At 43.5% G+C, this 12,348-nt stretch overlaps 1 protein-coding gene across 2 annotated transcripts in view; it reads right to left on the reverse strand.

Moving 5' to 3' along the window:
- Positions 1-12,348, reverse strand: part of LOC138592102 (inactive dipeptidyl peptidase 10-like) — a 224,796-nt gene that overhangs the window by 110,927 nt on the left and 101,521 nt on the right. The window contains exon 1 of one of the 2 annotated variants that reach the window (XM_069662727.1): positions 9,933-10,076. The exons of the other annotated variant lie outside the window; for it this stretch is intronic. Coding sequence (XP_069518828.1) covers positions 9,933-9,989 — 57 coding nt within the window. The 5' untranslated portion in view covers positions 9,990-10,076. Of the gene's footprint in view, positions 1-9,932; positions 10,077-12,348 lie in introns of those variants that run through there. 2 annotated transcript variants of the gene reach the window in all.

Genomic DNA, 12,348 nt, shown 5'->3' on the forward strand with positions numbered 1-12,348 from the left:
TGCCCCCTTCAGCCTGATGGAGGTGAAGGCATGACCAGGCTATCCTCTCCCAGCGACGGCATCGTTAGGGATAATAATCCAAGAGTCAATCAAAAAAAAGTTACGTTCTTTCTGTTTTAGTTGTATTAAGATAAAACAAAATGCAGATTTGTTTACAACAGAAATATAATATTCTTGGCAATTGTGTCCTTCCCTCTAAAGTAGCTTTCTGCAGTTGAACCTCTTTCAGAGTGAAGTAACCACTAGCTTGCAAATCTCTGCTTCACGGGTTGTAAAAGAGCTGGTAGTCGTGTGCATCGTCTGTACGAGGAAGCGTCGTGCATCACTGGCTGTAAATTGCTTCATGAGGCAACAGTTAGAAAAATAACTACTTTACAGAGAAAGCTGCTGTTTACGAACGTCTCACTTGCATCAAAGAATACACAAGAATCTCTGCTCACTGTGAGGCAGAGAATAGTTCTTTCACCCAGCCTCTAATGGAGCAGTCGGGGCAAATGTATGGTGTCTCAATTAGAGTGGCTGTTTCTGCTGCAGAAAGTCGCCTGGAGCATCTTTAAATTCTAAACATTTTAAAGTCAACGCAAAAAGAAACGATGACTGACTCATCAGGTGTGGATTAAGGTACGAGAGCTGTTTTACCTTCACACAAACCCACGCACACGCACATGCACACGCACACAGGGTCTGAATGTTTTACTTGCTAATTCCTGTTATCTCAGGTTTGACTGCAGCCCGTCTGCCTGTGTCACTCTGATGACTCAAGCTTTGTAATTGGCTTTTAATCCTTTGGAGGACGGAACACGTGTCACCGGCCGCCTCGGGATACAGACGAACGCTTACGACACGAAGGTCACGAGCGTGAATCACAGCCGGGCTGGGACATGTTGGGGAAAGGATTTAAGGAGGAAGAGTTTAAAGAAGTGTTTAAAACATCACCAGGAGGCAGGACGGGTTAAATCCAGATAAATTAAATATAGTTAAATAAATAAATACAGATATATGAAAATAAATGACAGAAAACTACTACTGTGTCTGTGAACGGTGAGTAAGCACATTTGTAATAATGCCAACCAGCATTCTCCGTGAACTTCGTCTGCATGCAGAGAGACGGCTGCAGATGTGTTCGGAACATTTATTAGGATGACCTTAAACCACATTCATACGAAGACTCATCCTGAATTTCAATCGGCTGGTCGAGCCTGTATGCAACCCTGCGTCCGAGACATTGTGTTTGTATAAGTTCATGTGTAAATAGATACACTGCTTTAATTATGTTATGAACACAGCATCATCACACCCCAGATGATGGTCACAGACGATGTGCGTTTAGCACTGACAGGTTGTTGTTTTCTGGTGACGACAGTTTCTTATCCTGTGGAATGACAACGTGTTGGTTTTTGCATTTTTCTGACAACCAATCTCGTGTAATTGTCTTCTCTGGAAAACGTGAGATCTGACAATACTGCAAAACAGATTTGTTTGAATTGATGATGTTTTAAAAGTCCAATTTTGCTTTTTGTGACTTCACTTGGATTTTTGAGCTTCAGTGTGCAGAAAGATGTCTGAGCACAGTTTGACTGTAAAGGTTGTTTTCACCTTCATCCTCTAAGGCAGTGATTCTCAAGCGGTGGGGGGGGGGGCGCGGTGGCATGACACGGGAGGCGCGTCACCGCTCCTGTGTGGGGTTTTTCGGTCTGAAAATGTAGCAGGCGGAACTATGTTTTCACGTCGGACAACCCGGACTCATTTTCGGGTGGCACAGTACACAAACGCGTTGCCCTGGTGATTTCCATGACAGATTTCACATTCAGACACACACAGAGGAAAAGTCTACATTGCCAAAGGACAAATATATTACAGGGGCGGAAACAAGACGACATCAGCCGACCAACGCTGACCAACCACCAAAATCCAAGAAGTCAAGAACACATGACGACGCTTATCTTGCTCTTGGATTTACAGCGAATGGTCGGAGGTGAAGAGAGACCTGTCTGTGTTACATGTCTGAAAAGCAGCTGCAGCTAAAATCTGTTTGTTGTTTTTCTTAGCACTGATTGAACTTTATTGTTATTGTTCTGAAAAAGTAATTGTGCATTTCATTATATTTCTATTTGAAAAAGTCTGATGGAGCAATTGAAATTGAAGTTGTAGTTTTTTTGCACAGCAAGTTACGAGAAAAGTGAAAAGAACGGTTATGACGTTCTTTCAATAAAAGTTAAACTTGACCCATTTGTGACAATTTTTTTGGAGCGTGGGGGCCTGGAATTTTTTGATCCTCCAAAGGGGGCATGACGGAAAAAGTTTGAGAACCACAGATCTAAGGAGATCAGTTTCTCCATGCAAACACAGACCTGCCAACTCTCCTGATTTGGGCGTAGTTTCATTTTAACTTCCTCTCCCGCTTTACTCCTGATTTGTAATTTCTCCTGATTATCTCCTGATTTCACATTGATACCAATCAAACGGGTGTTCCTCAACCTCTATGTGGGATATGTGTCATAAGACCTGGCAACCCAACTGGAGGCAGCAGCAAGCATGCGCAGACCACTCTACCTGCTGTGCATGTGTCATTCCTCACTGTGGCGGCTCGCTCTCTACTGCTTGCTGCTGAAAATGGCTGAAACGGGCCCAAAGAAGAAAAATACGCCTCCAAATTTAACCCCACTTGGTGCGAGACATTCACTTTTATTGCCGCTAGCCACATCGATACATAGCACGCATTTTGTAAGGTGCGTAGAACCGACTGTAGCGTAGAACACCGCGGGAAATATGTTGTTAGTAAGCATGCTAACTATACCAAGCACAAGCAAAACATTGAGACATTTTGTAAGACGTGGTCATACTTGTGTACATTTTGTTGTTTTCTTTGATTGATTTTAATGTGAACCTTGAAGGTAAGACTTATTAAGAGTCATTTTTGTAACATATCTGTTTATTTTATTTATTAATGAGGTTCAGGGTTACATGTGGACAGGGTCGCTGGGTATAGGCCGATTTTCCGATAGCCCGGAAAATCTCCCTCTTTTTCACATCCTAATGTTGGCAGGTATGCAAACACATAATAATTTCATTTTGAAACATCAAAGTTATTTTGAATCACAGTGTGGTCATGCAGCAGTTTTCACAGCTCGTTTCTGCAGCAGTGAATCCTTTGTTGCAGGTCAAACAGTGACCGAGCTGCAGAAACCCTCAGCTTCTAAATCAGTCTTTTACTTCACACTTTCATGTCTCAACTCAAACCCATCTTCACCTTAACACCTCTTCTTCTCACTTCATTTAGTCCTCTCCATCAGCCTCTTCCTCTTTATCCTCTGTAAATCAATTGGTCATTTACACCCTCACACTGCTGCCTTCCCACCTTTCCCCTCTTCCTCCTATAATCGTCTCTACTCTGCTTTTCTCTCTCTTAATAGACCTCTGCATGATTCACTCCTCATCTTCCCACTTTCTTCATCACTCACCCTTCACAAGTTTCTCTTCATTCCTGTCTATGTCACCTCTTTCTGAGGCCACTGTGCAGCAGCAGCAGCAGCAGCAGCAGCAGCAGCAGCAGCAGCAGCAGTGTCCTGGACATTTTCTCCATTAATGTGAATTACAGCTTGGCGGGCCAGAGGATCCCAGCGTGTGAAAGTGCTCCTCTTACTCACATAAGGCAGGTATCCATTTCTCCTATCGCTTGCCTTTTGTCCCGGGCACTGACAACAACAGCACCATTAACAAAGCAGAGGATAACACTCTGTCAGGTGGTAAGTCTATGCACCCCGCTGACCCGCACAGTGTCTGCCGGCCGAGGGTCACATGAAGGTCAGTCAGCTTTTATTATGTCTGTGGCTACAGGAGGCAGTGACACAGCGGGAGACCAGCCAATGTCAAATGAGTCCTTTTGTTCTGTTGCTTTCAGTGACACTATAAAGGGACCGGACACACTTTATAGTTTCAGAGCCAGGATCCATTCCAACTGGGTTTTACTTCCAGCCTGTCCGATATGGCAGCTTGGTCAGTCACCGTGCACTTCAAAGTATGATGATCAAGGAAGCTGGGATCTTTAGCTTAAGATTTGCATGTGCAGGACTCAGTCTGGAAAGGAATAATGAATGTGTCTGGTGCAGCGAGAATTTCAAAGCAAAACTTGCTGAACAAAGTTTTAGACATGCAACAACAGATGGTGACATTGTGCAACGGCAGCAGTTTGATTACGTTTTGGCACCAAAATATCTCAGCTGTGTTTAGAAGAAGGTCATGATGTGGCTTCAAATAAGTTCATTAGTTGCATAACTAACTTACTCATGTTATGTAACTAATGTACCAACATAAATAAGGTCTGCATGTTGCTGACTATAGTCCATCCATCCATTTTCTATCCTGTTCAGGGTGGCGGGGTTACACCTGGACCGATCGGCAGGCACAGACAACCTTTCACGCACACACCTACGGGCAATTAAGAGTTACCATTTAACCTAACAAGCATGTCTTTGGCCTGTGGGAGGAAGCACACAGACAGGCCCACTTCATCTGAACCGGGGTTCGAGCTAGGGACCTTCTAGCTGTGAGGCAACAGCGCTAACCACCGCACCACCGCACCACCGTGCAGCTGCTGACTCTAGTATATGATTTATTTTTAAAGAGTCAGCCTCCTAAAGAAGTCAGGATGGTTACCCACAGCATCATGTTTTGAAGCGTTGTTCTTCCGACTTAAAATAATGACAACAAATATCATATATACTATGGATGAGGCGGTTATGACTGAAGTACCTCCAAATTAAGACAACTGACAAAAAGAAGTCATCACTGACTTTACTTCTCACACGAGCATTGAACCCTGGTCCCCTGGATGAAAGCCCTGTGAGTGTTTGACCCAAAAAGCTGAAGTCCTGCGCTGACAGGAGGAGCAGCAGTTGCTGCCAGTTTGAGCAAAACTTTATTTAACACTAGAACCGCCAAGGGGTAAAATTGACCCTCAGCCGTCTTTTGTTTGTATGTAACTTTTTTTCCAGGAAATACTCAAGCACCTCAGTCTTTGACATTTCCTAAAAGTGTGTTTGGTAGCGCCCCCTGTTGTTAAAAAATGTCAACAGAAAGCCAGATTTTAAAAATGTCCATTTATACCTATAACCACCAGCGGGTCAAATTTACCCAGATATAGAACGCCGTCATTTTTGCACTATTCATTTTGCGTGTCTAGAATGATACATTGTATGTAGCTATGACAACGCCTTTTTTCTACCACATCATCAAGTCGCTCATTAAGTCATCAACTCAAATTTGACATGGATAAGAGGAAGAGATGCGAATGTAAATCAGGCCTAAGATTTACTCAGTGCCTCGAGTGAAGGTGAGTCTGATGGTGGGACGTCTCTGGACGCTGTTGGTTTGTTTTCTGTGAAGCACCTTGTTCACAAAGTGCTTTTTTATATACAGTATATATTTGTATATATATATATATTGTCGTGTTGTCATTTTGTAAGCTGCATAAAGACACCGCATCTAGCATTTCGTTATAGAACTTTGTGTTGTAAAATGATAAACAAATGAACCTTGTACCTTAAAAATCAATACATTCTAATAGCGGGTACATTTTACCGTTGGCGGTTTTAGTGTTAAAGCTCCTGTGAGGAACTTTCAGTTTTCGTTGTTTTGGCGCCCCCTGTGGACAAAGCCAGACCTCTTATCTCTTAGCTGATTTTGTCCTGTACATGCTGAAGTGGTGGTTTTTAACAAAAAGAAATCTCATCCTGATTTCTTTAACAGTCATATGTATCACTCATTTTAGCCCTGGAAAATGTAAACAAAGGCAGCGTGCAGTTAATCACTCCGTCTGACACCTACCCCCCCGCCAGCGGTTTCAGGCATTAATAATAACTATATAGAAATAATCGATCTTGTCACTGATGGTCTGGTTTGCTTTTGCAGGTCATATAGAGTCATCAGAGTTAATTTAAGTCTGTTTCATGACCAGAGAGAAACTCCTCACAGGAGCTTAATAAAACCTATTCACTGAAAGGTGGATTACTGTGTTGTAATGAGCTGCCATAATTGAAATCTTCCTGTTCTGATTAGTTGTAGCATCCAGACACATGAAGGTCTGCATTGATAACACCCCCATGGAGATTATAAAATGAACTGTGAGCTCAAGGCATGAATTGCATTTACTGATTCAAGTCTATCAATCCAGGACACATCGACGGATATTAGAGATTGTTGCATGCACATGTGCGGTCTTTGGCCTGGGCTGTGCGACTAATCAACGACTATTTATTTCAGTCATTTGGATCTTTTCCTTGCTCTGATGTCGCCACATGTCCTTCATCTTACAATGTTGGCCATCGCTGCAAAGACTCGAAACATCCTGCCTCTATCTCAAACAGTTGCATGCATTACAGTTTGGCTGTTGACAGAATTATGGGTCGCTGTAATCATTGTTCCTGCTCCTGCCCAAACTGGCTGTCACCCAACACTATTGACCAAAATAACCTCCCCTTTAATGCATTTTCCTGGTAGCTCTCAGTGCTCTGAACACTGGCGCCTGTGCAAAACAAGTTTTTACAACAAGACAAAAATGCTCGAAGTCTTCACGCAGCAGAGTTATGGATTGGAGCCTCACAGTTTCTTCCAATGTTATTGTTTGGCAAGATATTCTCATTTTCTTGCCACTCTGACTAAACCGCAAACAAAAAAACGCTTTCAACAGCACAACAATGGACTTAACTGCACCCACAGTCGAAGAAAGAGAGAGAATCAGTGTTCCTCCAGCATGCAGATACTAAGACAGCTCATGGCTCAGCTTTCTCCTTCACCTATTATTTAAAGATGCCTCTGTGTTTCCCCCTCTTGTAATTCCCTCAGCATGGTCATGCAACTTTGATGAAGCGTAACCCTGTTAAGAGCCTGCCAAGGAGCCCTGTACACACACTGTGGGCTGACAGAGCCTGGGACAGTAATAGCTCCGGCTCTGCTGAGGATGCCTGCAAACGTGACGGCAGCCTGCTGCACAAATCTTACGCAATAACTCCAACGAACTGCCCAACGCAGGGTGATCAAAAATTCACAGAGGCTTTTAGACTGTGTAAGGCTGGCGTGCAGACATTTTTAGTTACAAGCTCATGAATAATCCAACTTTGTGATCCTTAAATTCTCATTTGCATGATTTAAGTCATTTAGTTTTTAAGGAAATATTTTTAAACCAGGGCCCTTTTTGTAAATATTTAGGGTCTAAATGAAAAATATGTTCTAATGTTTTGATGTTATCTCTAGTTATCTTGCTTCTGCCAGCAGCTGCACAACAGGCTGTAATGGCTGCACGATAATCTTCCAGGAAAAAGTGCTTGTTATTGTGACTGATTAAAGCTGTCTGACGTCATCAGAACGTAAAGAAGCACTACAGAGAGAGACCTTTTCTGTGAGGTAAGATGCATCACTCACTCCAAGCCCACCAGACTCCACTGACAAAAACTGTGATTTTACCTAGCAGGATACAGGAGTTGCTGGTCTACTGCTGCCTTGGCTGTTTAGTTTGCTTTGTGTCATTTTGTTGTTTTGGATCCAAGCTAACCCATAAAAACATCAAAGTCACACAATAGTACAAGATAAAGTGACCAGTCAAGGCAGAAACAGGAAAGATACTTCTGTGTTCTGTGGGTTAAAATGACTGTTTTTGTGAATGGAGTCTGGTGGCTTTCAAGAGACTGGTGTAATGGCTGTTGCTGGGAAAAAAAAGTATCTTACTCTTTAAAGGTCTAATCACGAAGATTTCAGTTTTGTTCTCTTTGGCGGCACCTATGGTGATAAACGATAATTGCGGGAGCACACTTCCCAGATATCCAGACAGTGCTGCATGTGTGACGTCCACGGTTGGCTCCGGTTGTAACTCTTGATTTTCCTGGCTGACGGTCGCTTTCCTTTTCAGACTGTTTGCTTCATCTGAGCGTCGAGTTTGTTTCTTTTTCTTTGGATTTTCACTTCTTGTTGAAGTTGTATCTGTAGTCATCCATCTTTTCTTTGTTTGTTCAGCCATAGTAGATTACTGTTTACTCGCAACACGTGCAGAGAGCGGAAAAGCAGCCGCTTAGCTCCGCCTCCCCTCTCTGGCAGACCAACCACTGCTGGCTGATGGAAAACGCGTCACTAACTGGGCGCCGCTTGAGTCACCACAGACACCCAGTCTGTAATACTGCAAATGCAAAGGCTGTCATCAGTCAATCAGCATTGTGTTACCTCATTTGGAGATAGAGAGTGACTTAACAGATATTTATTTAAATGAAAGTCTTCCAGATTATCAATTTAAAATGACTGTTTTTGTGAATGGAGTCTGGTGGCCTTATAAAGAGTGGTGTAAAGGCTGTTGCTGACTGAAAAAAAAGCATCTTACTCTTTAAAAAGCATCTTTCCATAATGTTGTTAGACTCTAATAATAATAACAATCTGAGCCTGTCAGTGGCATTACATTAATGGGATGTACTTTGGTTGGGCGAGGGATTACGTTGAAGCCATTACAGCCTGTTTCACAGCTAACTATCTAAAAGAGCAAGTCCAAAACTTTTTAGTTTTAGTAAAAGTAGGTCCCAGGTATATAAAAGTCCCTTTTCATTTGAAATTGTTGTGTGCCCTGAGGAGAAACATAACTCTCAAGGTTTTTCTTGAATCATACAGCAGCTGTTCTGCAGTCAGCATTGGATTACAGAATACATTAAGACTCAAAAAAGAGCATCCAGCAGATCAACAAAGTATCAACACAACAATCATGTCTGCAACAGCAGGCTCCATTAACAGCCCCCCACAGCTGCGATCATACATTACAGCATCGTCACTAATTACATCAGTGAAGTCTGCTCACACATAGAATCAACAACAGCACTTTTAAACAGCCCGAGGCCACAGAGTGTAGCATCCACTGAGCTTTAAATATAGACCAGAGACCGCTGAGCGCTGTGAGCGATCATATTTCAACCACATCTCAGGAGGCCTTTCTAATATTTCAGGCACAGAAACTCAATTATGAGGGCTGAGGTTTTTTGATTTCTTAGAATAATAAGGCTACAGGGCAGAATTCAATTAAGAGCGCCGAGAATATATTTGGCAATCTCTCAGAGGAAGGCCCACAGTGGAACAGACGGAATCTGCAACATTCAGACTGAGCAGGGGTTACATGTGCTGGGAGGAACAGAACATTTGGAGAAGGGGGAATCAATAATTGATGGTGATAGAGGATCAGAGGTTCGGCGCAAACACAGGTCTATGGTTTAACACACCTGTCCTGGCAAACACCTCTATCTCATTCCTCTTAATTCCTTTAAAAAAGCACTGCACCTTTGTTTAGGTGCATAAAGCAGGAACATTTAACCCCTGATGGGAGCCTTTGAGAGTGTGGTTATGAAGCCACAGTGAGTGTATATGTGTAGCAAACACGCGCATTCTGGCCTTTTCTCTCTCACAAAGTAATTTTCCGGGACTGTTCTGCTCTTTCAAGGTGTCAGAGCAGCAGAGGAGGCAGCGGCTGAATTACAATGCGCCCTCCCTGCGCAGTCTCTCCCGCTTCCCTGACAGACAGTGCATGGCATGTGCCCACGGCGCTCAGGATTTCTGTGACCCAGACTTGACAGCTGACAATGAGCTCCACGCACAGATGACGACGGCTTGATTGTTTCAATATTTGGCGTGTGCAGCAACAACTTGAATCAGACTCTCGCTGTATAATCACAGCCTCATCATATGTGCAGGAAACTGATGGAGATAGGAATCCACGAGCAAAACTAATACGTTTGTACACATTTTACTGCACGTATGTGGCCAGAACTGGCTGTTAGATGCCAAATAAAACAGAGCTACGTGCTGATTAATGGACTGACCTTGCAGAGCAGGTCATTCTATAGAGTTTAGCGTAATGAGCATGGATAAAGTGGAAGAAACCTGCAAATTAAGTCAAAAATAAAGCCCACCTCCTCCGGCTGCGGCTGATTCGGTCTCTGGTTCGGCTGCTCCTTGGTAGCTGTCATTGTAAACTCCTCGTATGATCAAACTTGATTGAATCCTAAAGAAAAACAGCCAGATTCCCGTCTTCCCGTGGAGAGAAAAGTCAGGAGAAAGGGGAAGGATGCGGTAGCAGAGGCGGAGGGCAAAACTAGCGCCGTCTTGTCAGCTGCGGAATCTTAAACAGGAGTGTGAGCAGGAGGGACGGATCCGTCACGATTGAGGATCTGCGAGGTTCTTGGACGGAGCGTCTGACGAGAAGCCAACGTGCGTTCACATCAGCCTCGTGCAGGGAGGAGAGGGAGGAGAGTTACGGACGCGCTCGTTACCGAACCGAGAGAGCCGAAGTGTTCTCACATTTTACCTCCCTGCCACTTCTCCTGTACGTCTGCGTGAGGAAGTCTCCCCCCTGTCTGCTCTCAATGATGCTGGTATTTTGGAGGAAGGGGGGATATAGCTCAGGGAGGAGGAGGAGGAAGAGGAGGGGTGTTCAAGTGGTCTTGTGATGGTTTTCCGGAGAGGGAGGGGGTTGCTCTTGCCGGATTTAAAGACAAATTCATGATAAGAGAGCAGCATGAACTATGTTGCCTGTAGATTATGTCTTTGAAGACTTGTTTCTGACTCAGTGAGAGAGCTTTCTTATCAATGTACGGGCTGAAATCCTGCATCACGCCCAGCCACTGCGCCGGCAGCCCTGAAGGTGCTGTCCATGGTGCTGAAAGCCCCGCTGCACATTAATCTTTATCAGGCACTCACCGCAACACCTCTGCTTTTATTTACCATGCATTAAACACCGGCCGTAGATTTGTCTACCTTACAGTCGTGTTATTTTGCTATAAAGGAGCTTTCACTCGGCCTGAAGCGAGGAGCTTAAATGGTCAATAAAAGAGATTCAGCACAGCTCGCTGCGGGTAGTTAAATACGTGCAGGGCAAAGATGCAATTGCATCGGTGTTTGGAGTGCTTAGCGGTGAAATGACACCTGTGAACCCGCCGCTATATCAAAGTTACCGGCGGGCTTAAAGCAGAGCGATGTTTTCTGTGGTCAGAGGCTCAGCTTTATGATGCTGAAGCCCACACGGTGCTCACAGACAGAGCGAGAGGCTCGATATTAAGCCTCATATCTTTAATATCTCTGCCAGACAAGAATCGATGTTTTATATCTGTCTTTGACTTCTGCGGTGAAGGTTATAAAGGATTGGAAGGATTGCGGGATGTAATTACTCACACACGCGCTGAAAAACATACATGACGACACACCAGTGGTGGAAAGTTACCGAGAACATTCACTCATCCACTGCTCACAGGTATTTTGAGCTACTTGTACTTTACTGTACTTCCACTCCACTGCATTTCATGGGGGAATATTGTACTACATCAATACATTTAGGCTTCAGCACACAATTAATATATGAACTGTTACAGGCTGAGTCTCTCGCAGGTTCCAAGGGTTTGTACAGAGCTAGGAAAAAAAGCTTTCTCCTCTTTTGCTGCCTGGACCTGGAACAATCTGCAGAGCAAAATCTAGTCCTCTTGGAACAATTTAAAGCCATTTTAAAAGTTCATGTTTCCATGTAACTGCTTCATTGGGGCTGGTCTTTTCCTTGTGTATTTGATGATTGCATTTCCTGTGTGTTATTGTTTTTCTTTATTGGAACTGGAACTGGTACGCTGTCTTGGCCAGGTCTCCCTCGGAAAACAGATTTTTATCTCAAGGGACCTCCTGGTTAAATACAATATATAAATACAATTAATATATGAACTGTTACAGATAAAAACGTTTGAATTATCTTCAACAACAACAACAACAACAACAACAACCCAAAGTAAAAATAAAGCAACAATAGGGAAGGAGTCACACGCGTGATCTACACCTACACTGACCGACCACCAGTCCCTGAAGCCCTTTTTTCTAAACATAACCAGAGGCAGTTCTTGGATGGGTTTGGGACCAACACTACTTGGGTAGGTTGAGGAAAAGATCATTCTTAAGGCTAAAAATAGTAATAAAAAAAGCAACGACCTTCTGTGTTAAAGAGAAAGAGCCTTCCAGCTGAAAGCCTACTGAGCCCCGAATTCGTGCAGCAACACGCAATGTAAAATATATCATCACACAGAAATGCATTAATTTGAAAATGATGCTGACTGACAAGGAAAAAAAAGTGTCCATGTCCATGTTTCTGTAAATTAAATTGTCATGACTATTTCACAAACTGCCATGAGGTTTGGTTGGGTGAACACAGCGGAGCATTTAGCAGCTAAAGAGCCACATAACTCCCCGAGGAGATGCTAAAGGCTAACAAGCAGAGCTAACAAGGAGCAGATATTGGACTCATACGGTGTGTCCGAAACCTCATACTATCAAACTATCAGACTAATCATACTG

The sequence above is a fragment of the Semicossyphus pulcher genome, unplaced genomic scaffold (assembly GCF_022749685.1).
Source record: "Semicossyphus pulcher isolate SPU_LCO1_2020_fin unplaced genomic scaffold, fSemPul1.0.p SCAF_15, whole genome shotgun sequence".
Taxonomy (NCBI): domain Eukaryota; kingdom Metazoa; phylum Chordata; class Actinopteri; order Labriformes; family Labridae; genus Semicossyphus; species Semicossyphus pulcher.